The 16,002-nt window shown below is 38.7% G+C and overlaps 1 protein-coding gene across 1 annotated transcript in view; it reads left to right on the top strand.

The window, feature by feature from the left end:
- The window catches only part of POLR2B (RNA polymerase II subunit B), a 46,086-nt gene that overhangs the window by 18,004 nt on the left and 12,080 nt on the right, over positions 1-16,002 (top strand). Inside the window, exons 10-16 of the mRNA XM_082653085.1 lie at positions 416-602; positions 3,793-3,936; positions 4,204-4,343; positions 4,443-4,554; positions 7,986-8,140; positions 9,015-9,213; positions 9,529-9,697. Coding sequence (XP_082509211.1) covers positions 416-602; positions 3,793-3,936; positions 4,204-4,343; positions 4,443-4,554; positions 7,986-8,140; positions 9,015-9,213; positions 9,529-9,697 — 1,106 coding nt within the window. The remainder of the gene's footprint in view (positions 1-415; positions 603-3,792; positions 3,937-4,203; positions 4,344-4,442; positions 4,555-7,985; positions 8,141-9,014; positions 9,214-9,528; positions 9,698-16,002) is intronic.

The raw sequence follows: 16,002 nt of genomic DNA, 5'->3' as shown, positions 1-16,002 counted from the left end.
TGTGATTTTTATCTTATTCTTGATATGTTTTTATATTTTTCGTATTTTCTATAATGAACATATAATACTTCTATAATTAGAAAAACTTATTTGTAAAAATAATGTAGGTAATTTAATATAGAAATAATATTAGCAATGTTTTGTATGTGTTCTGTTATTTATTATATTGTATATTAGTGTTTTTCAACCTCGTTTTGTTATTGCCCCACTAAGGGGCCTCTTTTGAGTATTTTTCTCTAATTGCTTTGCTTGTATATGTTTATGTACCATATGTACGTCTTTGCTTTTTATATAAAAAGTAATAACACTTCCCTCCCTCTACCTCAACCACTTTTCGCCCCCTTGTGGGCAATATTGTCCTTGTTAAGGATGCATATTGTAGACCTTTACATGTTTAAAACATTTTATTGGGCAGAATGTTTAAGAATTTGCTTAAAGAAGTACGGATCTATGCCCAGAAGTTCATTGATCGAGGAAAGGATTTTAACTTGGAGTTGGCAATTAAAACAAGGATTATATCTGATGGCCTAAAATATTCTTTAGCTACTGGGAACTGGGGTGACCAAAAGAAAGCTCATCAAGCCAGAGCTGGAGTATCTCAGGTAAGGATGTTAACTGTGACTACAGGTTTGATAAGAAAATGTTATGGGACTAATAGAATCTTTCATTCACTGAATGTAAATTGTTTTGCCTTTTTTTTTTTCTTGGTCAGATATAAAAGTACTTGGGGGCTTTTGAATTATGAAAGTGAAATTTTTCTTAAATTAGCTGTTAGCATTACTAAGAGATTTAAAAGTTTTGACTTGCATCAAGATATTTAATGAATTCGAGTAGCTTCTTGGGAGGTGAAACAGTCCATGTTTGTGAAATTTTTGGTTTTTTTTAATGCCTTAAATATTCTTCTTTAATTAATTAATTAATTAATTTATTTTTGGCTACATTGGGTTTTCGTTGCTGTGCACGGGCTTTTCTCTATAGTTGCTGTGAGCGGGGGCTACTCTTCGTGCGGCGCCTGGGCTTCTCGTTGCATTGGCTTCTCTTGTTGCGGAGCACAGGCTCTAGGTGCGTGGGCTTCAGTAGTTGTGGCACGCAGGCTCAGTAGTTGTGGCTCACAAGCTCTAGAGTGCAGGCTCAGTAGTTGTGGTGCACAGGCTTAGTTGCTCCGTGGCATGTGGGATCCTCCCGGACCAGGGATTGAACCCATGTCCCCTGCATTGGCAGGTGGACTCCCAACCACTGTGCCACCAAGGAAGTCCCAGTTTTTCTGTCTTAAAAGCTCTGTATTAGAAGCTGATACCCAGAGAATAAATGGGCATCTGCTTCCTTTTTTGCAAAATGTAATACCTCTAACAGTGATTTCTCTATGTTGGCCTGTTGTTATGTACAGTGATTGCAATAGCTACTCTCAGGAGGAGTAATGGGGGAAACCTTTTACAAAAATGTCTCACTAGGTATTTTTTGTATTTTCATATAAGATTGAAAATTTATAGTGTATATGTCTAGCTTTATGGAGGGGATCTCCCCCTCTTTTTTTTTTTTTTTTTTAAACTAGCCTATACCAGCGTCACCTTATTAATTTGGCATTCAGACACCAACTTTAAGCTCCTGATTCCTAGAAACCTAGATGCCTTAAGAAATTCTGGAAGAATGCTTAGAGTCCAGTTAAATTTCTAGTTCCTTTTAGTTTAGTAAGGATTTGTTGAGTCTACTTGGTGTTTGTGATGCTGGGTTCACAGAGTTGAATGAGATGCTCTTCCAGCCCTCGAGCTTACCATCTATTAGAGGAAACATTTGTCCATGTACAGCTCATTCTGCCTTGAGCTGAATTATGATAAACGCCATCCTGCCAATTCAGTTCAGTGTGTGTACTGGGACTTAAGATGTGCCAGGCACTCTGTCACACATTGGAGATACAGAAATGAATAAAACATGATCCTTGATCTTCAGTAGTTCACAGTCTATACTCATAGATGTAAACAGATATTACAACATGATACAGTGAGTATTAAATGAGAGCTGTGCACACCTGCTCTGTGGGAATGCTGGAGAAAGGCATTTAGCACTGGCTGAAAGGGTGAAAAGAAGTGTTTTCTTTAGGAGGTGACAGTTGAGCTGATTCCTGAAGGGTTGTTGGGAAATAGCCCAAGTCTTGGAGGAGGGTAGAACCAGTAGCTCACAGGAAAACTGGAGAAAACTTAATATCCTGAACAAAGGGACAGGGAGAAAAGAGCATGTGTATGTGGAAGGAGCTAGAGCATTCTTGGGTTTTCAAATCAAAGCGAGAGAGTTAGGAAGATGGGGTTGGAGTGGAGAGCTGGAACACCTCATAGAGGGGAGTGACATGTTCATTTTTGCTTTTTAGGTAGATTCACAGTAATTGGCAGTGTGGAGAAAGATTTGAGAAGGGCAGAGTTGGTGGCAGAAAGATTGTTGCAACAGCCTTAGTGAGAAATAATTAGGGCCTGCACTAGAGCAGTTTTGTAGAGGTGGAGAGTGGAGTCAAATTTGAGAAATATTTACGAAATAAGTTTTGTAAGACTTTGTGACTGATTAGTTGAATGATGGAAAACTCCACAGAGTAGAGAGAAGAGAACAGTTCTTCCTGGAGGTGGGTCGTATGTCTTCTATGGAAGTGGTAACATTTCACCAGACAGAGCAGAATGGGGTAGTACATTCCATTCTGTGGCAGTAGCGTGGTCAGAGTTGTGGAGGTGAGAAGGTGTTTGGCAATGTGAATGGAGTACAGGAGTTCTGGAGACTGCTGGTAGGGGAAGGTCATCTGGGGCTTCATTGAGAAGAGCTTCAGAGTCATGCTGCTCTAGTTGGCGGGGAACTGTTTAATATTTTTTAATTCAGTGAGTGATGTGAACTTATCTATATCTGTGTTTTAATAATTCTGGTAACTGAGGAGAGTAGATTGGAGAGGACATTACAGGAACTTATGAGCTGATGGCGATAGTATAGGTAAGAGGTAAGGGGCTGGTTTATTGCTGTGACATTGGGAATGGTTTTTTGAGAAAGTGTGAAAATAGAGTTGACAGGATATGTTTATTGTTTATTATATGTGAAAGGAGGAAGTCAGAGACAAAAATATCTTGAGATTTCTAGATTGGGAGATAAAGGGAAGGGTGATGCCATTAACAATGACAGGAGACTTAGGAAGAAGAAGGAGGATGGGTTGTTGTAGGGCTGGGGAATGTGGTGATTTTGTTATTAGGTACATTGAGTTTGTGTTGCTTCCTTTATATCCCTCTAAATATTATCTTACTTACAAGTATTACCTTGCTTAGTGTTCTGTAAGTGTTGAATCTCTGTGTTGGATTCAGAGGCCTCAGCCTGGGAAAAGTTCTCGGATGGATTAGTGATGTCTGCTATGATCAAAGGAATGTGAGTTGGTAGCGTATAAGACTTACTGAGTGCCTAATGTATGCCAAGTGTACTGTTCTAGGTACAGGGATACAACAGAGAACAAAACAAACAAATAAAAATTCCCCACCCTTGTGGAACTAACATCCTAGTGGTTGGAGATAGACCGTAAACAAAACATTTATGTGGTATGTTAGAACTGTATGTCATATATTTGCCATTGCTGCTGTAAGGGTCAGTTAAGTTACAGGGGTGAATAAGATTATCCAGGGCAGGATGGAGAAAGGAGGGAGGGATGCGGACAGTTGGACACTGAGTGGATTATATGTAAAAATATGACTTTGCCTGATTCTAGTATTTGCCAAAAATGTGATAGTGTGAGTAACCGAAATGCCCAAAATTTAAAGATTTGCTATTGTTTTCTAGGTATTAAACCGCCTAACTTTTGCATCTACTCTTTCTCACCTGCGTCGTTTAAATTCTCCCATTGGTAGAGATGGCAAGCTAGCAAAACCAAGACAGTTGCATAATACGTTGTGGGGAATGGTGTGTCCTGCTGAGACTCCAGAGGTAATGCATTAGAATTTATGTTCAAGACAGAAAGTCCAACAGTAATCATGTAGGGTATAATTACTTTTATAAGAAATTTTTTGTTACTTATAATTACTTATAATTTTATTTAACTATGTAGTATAGTTTAGAACTAAGATATTATAATTTTGTTCTTAGGAAGTAAGAGTACATTCTGAAATCAAATTGGAGGAAAATGTTTGTGGAAAAGAATTTGGATAGGCATGTTAAATCAGTATGAGTAATACGTACTTTATTTATTCCAAGGGCCATGCTGTAGGACTTGTGAAGAATTTAGCTCTGATGGCTTATATTTCAGTTGGATCTCAGCCTTCTCCAATTCTGGAATTTTTAGAAGAATGGAGTATGGAAAATTTAGAAGAAATTTCTCCTGCAGCTATTGCTGAGTGTGTATAAATACAATTTAAAAAAAAAACTTGTTAATCTTCGGTTATAACTTATTAGAGGGTTACTAAGTGCAGAATGCTTTTGGTTTTGCATTTTAGTGCAACGAAGATTTTTGTTAATGGCTGCTGGGTTGGAATACATAAAGATCCTGAACAACTTATGAACACTCTACGGAAATTGAGGCGTCAGATGGACATCATTGTGTCTGAAGTAAGAGTCCTTAATTAATTAAGAGGACATGATCTCTGGGATTTCCAAACTAGGCATAAAGACTAGTGAAAATTATCTTTGCTTTGGTATCTTTCTTGAACTGGTTTCCTTTGAATTGTAAAGTACATTTTCAAAATTCTAGATGATGTTTTGAGCTTCATTTAATTATAAGGTATTGTTTGCTTTAATGCCTTAGATATACGCATCTAAAATTTTGACATGTAATTTGTTATTAAATTATATTTTGGAATTCAAATTACATTTTGAAGTAAAAAATTCTTTTGAGAATCTTTTTGTAAAGCTGACTACAGTGCTTTTAAAAAGCGAGTGAATATCTCTGATTTCTCCTTTGTCGGAATCCAGAGATTCATTCATGAAATGTGATACACCTCTATTAGATTCCTTTATGTTTAGGTGGATGTTGAAGAGCTCTGGGATTAGGATGGATTTTTTTTTTTTTAGTCATCAAAATACTGTATGAGCTTTATTCCTCCCCAAAATAGGGCTTTTGCTTTTAGTGTACTGTATTGAGGGCTGGGCTCAGGCTTTTGATTTCCCCAAATCTACACCTTTGGGTCTGTCTCGGTGAAAGTGGATTTGGAGAGAAACTGTAACACACTTAAGCTGACCTCCTGTCTATGTAGCAAAGCAGAGAATCGAGGTTTGGCTGCTCCAGGCCTTCCTCTAGTAGGCAAACCTGGATTTTGACCCAGGCGTATTCATGGCTTGAAGAAATCAGGAACAGCATGCTTCACTTGAGTGTGGCGGGCAAGGCTAAGAGAAAGCCTAAGAACCAAAATTGGTTGTGTTTTTTGTGATTGAGAACTTTGTTAATGCCAGGTGTTTCTGCTGAGAGCTGCCTTTAGGTTTTCTGTCTTCTCTAGGATAAAATTAAATTCTTCATGCTGTTTTAGGCCTCTTTACCTTTCCATGGGCCCATTCCCTCAACCTGGAATGCTTGTGCTCCTTGTCATCCATGCGTCCTCAAAAATGGGTAATAGGGAAAAGGGTGCTTATTACTTTTTTTTTAGGTAAATCTCACCAATTCTGCAAAACTCTAGTGTTAACTCTCGTCTCCTTCAGGATATTTCACCTGACCACCCAGTTTGATTTAGATCAGAGGTTGGCAAACATTTTCTTTAAAGGACCAGGTATTAAATATTTTAGTCTTGGTTTACCTTACAGTGTCTGGTGTGTATTCAACGCTGCTGTTGTAGTAAAAAGTAGCCATAGACAATACATAAATCAGTAAAACTTTATTTAAAAAAAATAGATGGCAGGTGAGGGCAGATTTGGCCTGCAGGCTGTTCGCTGAGCCCCTGATTTAGATCTGTCTCTGTGACTATATGTGGCATATTTTCCTTAAATAACTTCTGACAGAATGCTTATACCAGATAGTAACTGTTGATTTATTTGCCTACCTCACTTTCTAAACTATTAACTTCTCAGAGGCAGGGAACATGTCTTAATATGACTTTGTATTTTCAGTTCTGAGTATGGTGCCTGACATGTAGTGTCTGACACTGAGTGAGTGTTTGTTGAAACTATGAATGGACCCTATGTCCTTGGACTAGGCTCTTTAATCTCCTATTGGAGAGTGTTGTTGGGAGCTTCTTAGTGGGAAAATTGTGTATATTTTTCAGGAGTCTAGTATTTTTTCTTTTCCTTCATACTTTCTGATAATCAGAGGTCCTCATTTTACCCATTTCTAACTTTAGCCTTGTGTTGGACCTGTTAGGCTTTCCTGTCAATAGTCCTCTCAAGAACACCTGTTTCCTTTGGAACACAAGATACTGTTTGGCCTTTGAGGAGACGCAGCTCAGTTTATGTCTTCCTGTTAAGACAAGAGCTATATTCTATTAACTGTATTGTAATATTCTATATTCTATTAGGAATTCTCTAAGGATTCAAGGTAAGCATTTGAGAATGCCACGCATGGTGTTTTTGCTCATAAACACAGTGTTTCAGATTGTTTTCTAAGGACAGGAAGTGGGCTAGGAATGTGGGACTTATCTTCTTCTTGGCTTTTGACTCTTTACTTTGGGAGAACTTGGTGTTTTTGATCAAGCTTTTATGATTTACTATCATTTTAAAACTGAGTAATCCAAACCTTTCCTTTCTTAAATAAACCCAATCTTTAATTTCTTTCTTTTTTTTGGCTGCATTGAGTTGCTTGCGTGGTTTTAGTTCCCCCACCAGGGATCGAACCTGGGCCCCGGCAGTGAAATCGCAGAGTCCTAACCACTGGACCACCAAGGAATTCCCCACCCAATCTTTTCTTTAATAAAAGTATCCAGATGCTGATTTCACTTTTTAAAAGTACTTTTGTGTAGAAATACCAATCTGTTTTTCCATTTCCCAACTCATTGGCAATTCATTGCTTAGTTGACTTTTAAGATTATATATTAGATCTAGATAATTTACTGAAGATTCTTATTTGTTTACTTCTTGACTTATTTCTTTTTATATTGGCACTTCAGATTCTGTAGTGCTTTTAATATTATGTTCTTTATCGTAAGTTTTCCCAAAATATTTTTGATGTTTTCCAGGAATATATTTTCTAGCACTATCCAGTAGAAATATAATGCAAGTTACATATGCAATTTATGTTTTTCTACTAGTCACGTTAAAAAAGTAAAAAAAAGGGAATTCCCTGGTGGTCCAGTGGTTAGGACTCTGCGCTTTCACTGCCGAGGACGTGGGTTCAATTCCTCGTTGGGGAACTAAGATCCTGTGAGCCATGTGGCATGGCCCCCCCCCAAAAAAGAAATAGATGAAAATAATTTCATTATGTTTTATTTGACCGGATACATCAAAAATATTACAATTTTAACATATAATCAATGGAAAATTATTAATGATAAATTTTATTTTTTTGTACTATCTTTGAAATCCAGTGAGTAGTTTATACTTACAGCATATCTCCTTTCAGAATGGCCACATTTCAAGTGCTCAGTAGTGACATGTGGCTAGTGACTGCTGTATTAGAGAGCTAGACTATAAACCATTTGTCTTATAGGTGATTGTGAGAAGTCAGGCTTATTACTGGGAAAGCCTGATCAAGGCAGAGTGATATAGGGCTGGGTATTGAAAGGTTACACACGTGAAGTACATGTAATTACCAAAGAGGGAAAACAAGAAAATAAGAAATATACTCGTATTTGTCACATCAAACATATATTTTCTTCATTTTAATTTATTTTGCATGACATTATTACCAGATATTGTTCAGCTTTATAATTACCAAGGTTAGATATTTATCCTATATAAAATTTTAAATTATACCTAGGTTTTTAGTATATTGAACAATGATAAACTAAGATCTATTAATTTTATTTGATAATCTATTAATCCTGTTGTATTTTTAGCTAAGCCTTAATGATACAGAGAAAATAAAAGTTCATGAGACTGTTTTGTCTTTTTATGTATAGGTTTCTATGATCAGAGATATTCGAGAGAGGGAGATTCGGATCTATACAGATGCAGGCCGTATTTGTAGACCACTTCTGATTGTGGAAAAACAAAAGCTACTTTTGAAGAAGAGACACATTGATCAATTGAAAGAGAGAGAATATAACAACTATAGGTAAGAACATGCAGTTAGAAAAAAAGTTAGATATAATTCACATGCCCTAAAATTAAGCATTTTAAACTATGTAGTTCGGTGGGTTTTAGTATAGTCACAAGATTGTGCAACCATTACCACTATCTAATTCCAGAATATTTTCATTGACCCGGAAAGAAACTCTGTACTCATTAGCAGTCACATTTGCTTTTTCTTAATTTTTGTTATCAAGTAAGAGACTTTTAGGTTTTTATTTAAGCGTAAAAGTCTTTGTGACATGGTAAAGACTACCTCTACTACTAATAAGAAATAACCTCTGTGCTTTCACTGCATGGCGAATGGGTTCGATCCCTGGTTGGGGAGTTAGGATCCTGCATACCATGTGGTGCGGCCAAAAAAAAGAAAAATAACCGATGTGATATAGATAATGTATAACATAAACAATATAATAATAAATTTAATAAAAAGAATCTTTTACAATTTATTATTAGTGATATATGAATGTGTATATTTTTATTGTTAAAAATTCAAAAAATAGGTGTAATAAAAAAATACAAAAGCCCCCAATTCACACTCTCCTTTTCAGAAGTAAATAGTTACCATTTGGGGTATTTGTTCTTCCAGACCTTATTTTTTGTTTCTATATACTCACCCTAGCCCCACAAGTAGGTTCTTTACATCAGAGCAGAGCAAAACAAACTAACAGTAGTTACAGAGCCATACTTTATGTGTATTGTTCAGTAACTTGTTTCTTTCACTGTTAACAATGGTATGCTTATTTTGGGACTCTTTCTATGTGAATGCATACAGATATAGGAATACTCTTTATTAAGTAGGAAGCCTAGTTAATTAAAATAGTTCAGGAAGTAAGGAAATTAAATGAATTCTTTTTTAGTTGGCAGGATCTTGTGGCCAGTGGGGTAGTAGAATATATTGATACTCTAGAAGAAGAAACAGTGATGCTCGCAATGACCCCAGATGATTTACAAGAGAAAGAAGTAGCTTATTGTTCCACATATACGCACTGTGAGATTCATCCATCAATGATTCTTGGTGTCTGTGCATCTATTATTCCTTTTCCTGATCATAACCAGGTTGGTAGCAGTTTTTGACTATGCTTTGTAAGGAATTGGGGGAAGCAGAATAAAAATTAGAGATTAGTCTGTAGTTTTTTTCTGGAAGAAAAGCCTTTTAGTGTAAAGATGATGAACTACAGCATTTAATATGCTTATTCTTGTGTTTTGACTCTTAAGAGCCATAATTGATTATTCCAAATGGTTATCACTTATCTTTCGGAAAGAACAGGAACTTTACCAACCATATTTCTGATTTATGAAGTACCCTGTAAAGTCTGTTTATTTAGAAGTAATTAAATTTTCACTGATTCCGCTTTTCATTTCTACCTTTAGTCCCCTAGAAACACATACCAGTCTGCTATGGGTAAGCAGGCTATGGGGGTTTATATTACCAACTTTCATGTTCGTATGGATACATTGGCCCATGTTCTCTATTATCCTCAAAAACCACTTGTGACTACACGGTCAATGGAATACCTACGATTTAGAGAGCTGCCAGCAGGTATGTTCAGTTTTGTTCTACATTTTTTAAGATCCTGCCATGCTTAAGACACTTTTGTGGGTTCTTTGGAGGGTTAATAAATGCATATGACACAGTCTCTATTCTCTTAGAATTTATAATGTGGTGGGAAAACATGAGCACAATTCAATAAAAAGGTAGATATATGTAAAGTGTTATGATGGAGGTATAGATTCCTTTGGAAGCACAGAGTGAAAGAAATGATTGATTCCTGTTGGAGTCTAGAGCCAATTTCATAGGGGAGGTAGCATTTTGGACTAGAGTAAAGTTGATGAAAGGGTATTTGAATTTGAGAGATGGTTTGAACAAGGTCCTGGGTGCATGAAGGCAACTGTCAGTATTTATGTCAGTTTAGTATGGCCTGAGTGGAAATGCATGGAAGTGATACTTGGTCTCATAGTGTGGAGACAGCAGGTTGAATTTTATTTGGAGAATGAAGAACTATCCAGCCTTTTTTTTTTTTTTTTTTTTTTTTGCGGTACGCGGGCCCCTCACTGTTGCGGCCTCTCCCGTTGCGGAGCACAGGCTCCGGACGCGCAGGCTCAGTGGCCATGGCTCACGGGCCTAGCCACTCCGCAGCATGTGGGATCCTCCTGCACCAGGGCACAAACCCGTGTCCCCTGCACCGGCAGGTGGACTCTCAACCACTGTGCCACCAGGGAAACCCTATCCAGCCTTTTTGAACAAGGAAGTAATACAGTTACAAATTTATTTTACAGTATAATTCTGGCAGTCACGTAAAGGATCGATTAGAGTCATATACGGTATTAAGTAGGGAGGTAACTTAGAGGTTCTTGTAGTGGTCTAAGTGAGAAATGGTAAGGTCCTTATTGAGACATGAAAAAGCGTAAGGGCGTGAAACACCTGTTGGAATACACTTGTTAAGATTAACACTTGATTACTTATTGGATGTAGAATGATGAAGAGAGGGGAGAAAGGAATTGGAAATATTGTTGGTGTTCTTGGCTTGGGTGATCGAGAGAGATACTGTTAATAACATTGGGAGCATGTTAGAAGAAAGAAGAGGTTTTATTTATTTTTTTTTTAAATCAATTTTTATTGGAGTATAGTTGATTTACAATGTTGTGTTAGTTTCTGCTGTACAGCAAAGTGAGTCAGTTATACATATATCCACTCTTTTTAGATTGAAAGAAGAGGTTTTAGACGTAAGATGATAAGTTCAGTTTTCAACATGCTGATTTTGAGTTGCTGCCAAAGCATCTCAGGAATGATCCTCCAACAGTGAGTTGCAAATGTGGTTAGAAAGAAGGTCAAATCAAGAGCTGTGAAGTTTTTGATATATTAATGATAATTATAGATTACTGTGAAATTGCTGAGGGAAAATTCAGAGTGAGAATAAAGCCAGAAAAAATAAAGTCAGGCACCAGGAAGAGAAATCCAGAGAGGAGATTTGAGATGTAGATGATAAGGAGAAGAATCAGGAAGTTGCAGGAAGAGGTTCTCAAGGAGACTGGACAACGGGTAAAATGGTGCAGAGAAGACTGAAGGGTATCAGTATTGAATATAAAGGAGACAGCATAGTTCTTTGGCAGAGTTGTTGTCTTACCGTATTATTAGCGGAATTTTGGCTTTGACCCTGGATAACATTATTTAGTAAAGTTTGCCTTGTAAATAGTGACTTTAAATTATTTAATAGGGGATCTGACATTTTGATAGCAAATTCTCACAGGTTAGAATGATTTATTTTCAAAGTCTTCCACAAGGGGTTACTATTGTCTAGAAAAACAAAATCTGTTACGTTGTCTACAGTATGCTGGTATCTTTGGGCTATACTTGCAGTGCTGTGTTTTTCTTCAGCATTTAGATAATTTCTTTATGGCTAGAGAAGAAAAGAAACAGGTGAAGGATTGGATTTGAAATAGAATGTTCCTTTGGCACTGATACGAAGTGGTGAGGGCATGGCTGGTAGGGACTACAAGCCTTTCAGCTCTGTTATTGCTTCATGCCTTAATCTTGTTATCTATCTATATTTTAAAAAACTTTATTTTGAGATAATTTCAAGCTTACAGAAAAGTTGTAAGACTGTTACAAAGAACTCCTATATAATATTCATCCAGATTTCCTAGTTCACATTTTACCACACTTGCCTTATTCTTTCCCTTTCTCTTTCTTCTTGAACCATTTAAAAGTTAAGTTACAGACCTGAAGCTACATGACTAATTAATTAATTAATTAATTAATTTTTGGCTGCGTTGGGTCTTTGTTACTGTGCGTGGGCTTTCTATAGTTGTGGTGTGTGGGCTTCTCATTGCGGTGGCTTCCCTTGTTGCGGAGCACGGGCTCTAGGCACGCAGGCTTCAGTAGTTGTGGCACGCGGGCTCAGTAGTTGTGGCACGTGGGCTCTAGAGTGCAGGCTCAGTAATTGTGGCGCACGGGCTTAGCTGCTCCGTGGCATGTGGGATCTTCCCGGACCAGGGCTTGAACCCGTGACCCCTGCATTGGCAGGTGGATTCTTAACCACTGTGCCACCAGGGAAGTCCCACATCACTCTTTTTTTTTTTTTTTTTTTTTTGCGGTACACGGGCCTCTCACTGTTGTGGCCTCCCCCGTTGCGGAGCACAGGCTCCAGACGCACAGGCTCAGTGGCCATGGCTCACGGGCCCAGCTGCTTCGCAGCACGCGGGATCTTCCCAGACCGGGGCACGAACCCGTGTCCCCTGCATCGGCAGACAGACTCTCAACCACTGCGCCACCAGGGAAGCCCCCACATCACTCTTTAATTCTTCAGTGTATGTTTCCTAAAAAAGACATTCTCCACAGTACAACCATCAACATCAGGGGGTTAACATTGATACCCATCTAGTCAGCAGTCCCCAATTCAGACTTTGCCAGTTGTCCTCATAATATCCATTATTGGTCTAGGATCTAATCCAGGATAGTGCATGTCTCTTTAGTCTCTTTAATGTGGAACAGTTCTTTCGTTTTTCCTTGTCTCTATGACCTCCACATTTTTGAAGAGTCCAGTCAAGTTACTTTATACATTGTCTCTCAATTTGGGTTTGACTATTGTTTCCCCATGGAAACAATATTCAGGTTATGAATTTTTGGCAGTACTAGCATAGAAGCAGTGCTATATTCTCAGGGCATGATATCAGGAAGCACATGCTGTCTCTGTCCCATTATTAGTGATTTTAACTTTTATCATGTAATTAAGATATTGTTTGTCAGGTTTCTCCACTTTTTATTAATTATAATTATTTTGTACTTATTAGGTAAGTAGTAAGTCTTTGTGAGAAGATACTTTGAGATGATGTGAATAGCTATTCCTTGTCACACTTTCAGTCATTAATTTAGCAGGTGATTATTGCCAAATGGTGATTTTCTAATCTTATCATTCCTCCCTGTTTGATGCTGAAATTGTCCCAGATTTTCCAATGGGAGTATCTTCAAGATGACTCCTGATAGGTCCTCATTGTTCTTCAAGCACTTCCTTACATTTTGCCTCATCTTGTGCTTTTCTTCCCCTAAACTTGGACTTGGTCATTTCTCCTTTTAGGATAAAAGAATAGTGTGTAGAAACCAAAATCTGGGTGCTAGGTGTGCTCCTTGCTATTATAATGTCATCATTTCTAGGTCCTCTTGGCTGTTGGAACTAGGAAAATATATGTATGCATATACCCCTCCCCACCTTTATCTATTTTTTTATCTCTATATACTAAAGAACCATGAGTTCATATCAATACCATATCTCCCATCCCAGTACAACACCATAGTGTTTATTTTAGAATTCCATTCTCTGACAGTGACAAACCTGGCTCCCGTTGTCCTCAGTATATTTAGTTATTTGCTCAATCTATTGATGTAACCAATCTCCTGACCATCGTGGCTGAATTATTAGCTCTGGCCCTGCCTAACCTGCCAGCTGCATTGGCCAAATTCTAAGGGGCTTAGGAGCCCTAAGGAGAAGGGGCTAATAGGGTTATCTTAAGGAATGTCTTTGGATTAGTATCATTCCTATTTCTATAGAGTACTGTTTCTTTGGTTGACATCTTCTGGGAGCAAAGATCCTTGTGACAAAAGTTCACCTTGACTTAAAGTGAGTCAGGATACTTAGAGCCTCCTTACTGCTGAGCTGAGGTTTGAAGTAGGTGGGGACAGAATGGCTGAAAGGGTTTGAGCCTGGCTGACAGGTGGGTTGTAATCCTAGATTTCACGTTTATAGTCTTTGAGATCACAGATACTTTTTTGAAGTTACTAATATTTATTGAGCAGTTCGTGTGAACCACCAGCCAAGGCACCTTACACGTTATTTCTAAGCATCATAAAAGCTTTGTGATGTTTTTTCACCTAAAAAGTGAGAATAATAATAGTACCTGCCTCATAAAGCTTTTCTGATGATTAGATGGTTAAATCCGCTTAAAACTCAAGGTTTAGTGCCTAGCAGTTAATAAGGGAGAAATAAATGTTAGCTGATTAGTGATAGTGGTGGTTGTATCATCTCTGTTTTACAGATGTGGCGACAGGATCAGAAAGGTTATTTGCTCAAAGTTTATACAACTTAATTTGAAAATCCAGAATGTAAACTCTGGTCCTTTTTTTTCCCTTTTAGACCAGATGTACACCTTCCTCCCATTTCACTTTCTTGTGCTGTTTCCTCTTCACTACATTGTTTCTTGATTTGGGGCTTTTAAGCTAAGAAGAAAATATTAGACATATAATTCAGAAGTTTACTGTTTTTAGCTAAATTTAGCTGATCTTTCAGACTTGCCCAGATACCTTGGATAAAGGTTGTAGGATGGAGGGGGTTGCCTCCTGGGCTGTAGTTGATACAGCAAGTGTGGGCGATCCAGGGATTGTCACATGAGAGGAGGAAAGCCCCACAAGGGCCAAGACAGTTGAGCACCTATAGGCTGTCACCTGGAGAAGAGGGAGGGCATAGGTAGCGCTGCATAAAAACATGAGGACGTGCTAGGGAAGTCTTGCCCATTCGATGTATCACAGATGTCACGTATGTCCTGCTCCTGGCTCCTTAGTAGTAGGATCATACTACATCTCCCAAGACCCTGGAATTTCTGCCAATTCCCGACTCCTTTCAGATCACCCCCCTGCCGTCAGGATCCTGCATCTTTATGTACTTTTTCTGTGTTATGCAGCTTGACTGTGCGTGAAAATTAAAATTCTTCTAGTTTTCTCAGACAGTCCACACAAAAGAGTGGTGACTAGTGTGGATATTACTAAAGATTCCTTAGAGGAAATCATTTAGATTTCAGGAGTTTTCATTGCACGCCTGAGGAGAGACTATTTGACTTTTCTGATCTCTGAAAACTCTTCTTGGCTCTCTGCTATTGGGTGCTTTATCTCTGGTCCTTCCCAGGAAGGACTCAGCTTCCTTGACACTGCCTTTCCCTTGGAGGATTTCTTACTCCCCTTCCTCTCCCAGCAGAGCATTTTAGTTTTTCCTGCTCCAAATACAGGTACACAAACCCATCAGGGTGCCCAGAACAACAGATGCCCTCTTGTTACTATGATCCTTCTTTAGAGAGCAGTCAAGGTTATATTTAGCACAAAGTGTTTCGTGTTATCTGTTCAACAGAGCTTGCAGTCTCAGATTCCTACAGGCTTAGGCAAGATTGGTTGAGTAGGTGGAGTTGAAGAGAGGTTTGCCTTTTTGCTGGGGTTAGCCCTATTCAGCTTCAGCTGTAGTTGTGATGTGTACGTGCAGACTCAGTGATGCCAGATCTGACTTTTCAAGAAAAGCTTGAAATCTAAGCTTTAGTGTGAATTTATTTTTTAAAATGTTATGGTCAGTGCATTTAAAATAGCTAGTGGAAAGCTTTCTGTGGCACAGTGGGCCATAGAAATGTAGTTGTTAAGGAGGAGCAAATGTGGTAGTTGGGGAGGAGGGCCTGCTTTCTGTGTGTATCTCTTTCTACAAATCTATTCCTACCTTGGGTTGGGAATTACTGATAATCAGAGACTTGGAGGAGTGTGTCTTTAGTGACCCAGACTCAGACCAGCAGTGCTGCCACCCCTTACCTGCACTCTGCTTATGAAAACTTTTGCATCCCTGCTGTACACATAAAAGTGTGAATGAATGGTGTGTCTCCTCTTGAAGGGTGGGTTGTGTTTTGTTTTGTTTCGTTTTTTGCGGTACGCGGGCCTCTCACCGTTGTGGCCTCTCCTGTTGCGGAGCACAGGCTCCGGATGCGCAGGCTCAGTGGCCATGGCTCACGGGCCCAGCCGCTCCGCGGCATGTGGGATCCTCCCAGACCGGGGCACGAACCCGTGTACCCTGCATCGGCAGGCGGACTCTCAACCACTGCGCC

Source organism: Grampus griseus (assembly GCF_964374135.1).
Source record: "Grampus griseus genome assembly, chromosome: 4".
In the NCBI taxonomy this organism is placed as follows: domain Eukaryota; kingdom Metazoa; phylum Chordata; class Mammalia; order Artiodactyla; family Delphinidae; genus Grampus; species Grampus griseus.
This window is presented reverse-complemented; position numbering and strand designations above follow the sequence as displayed.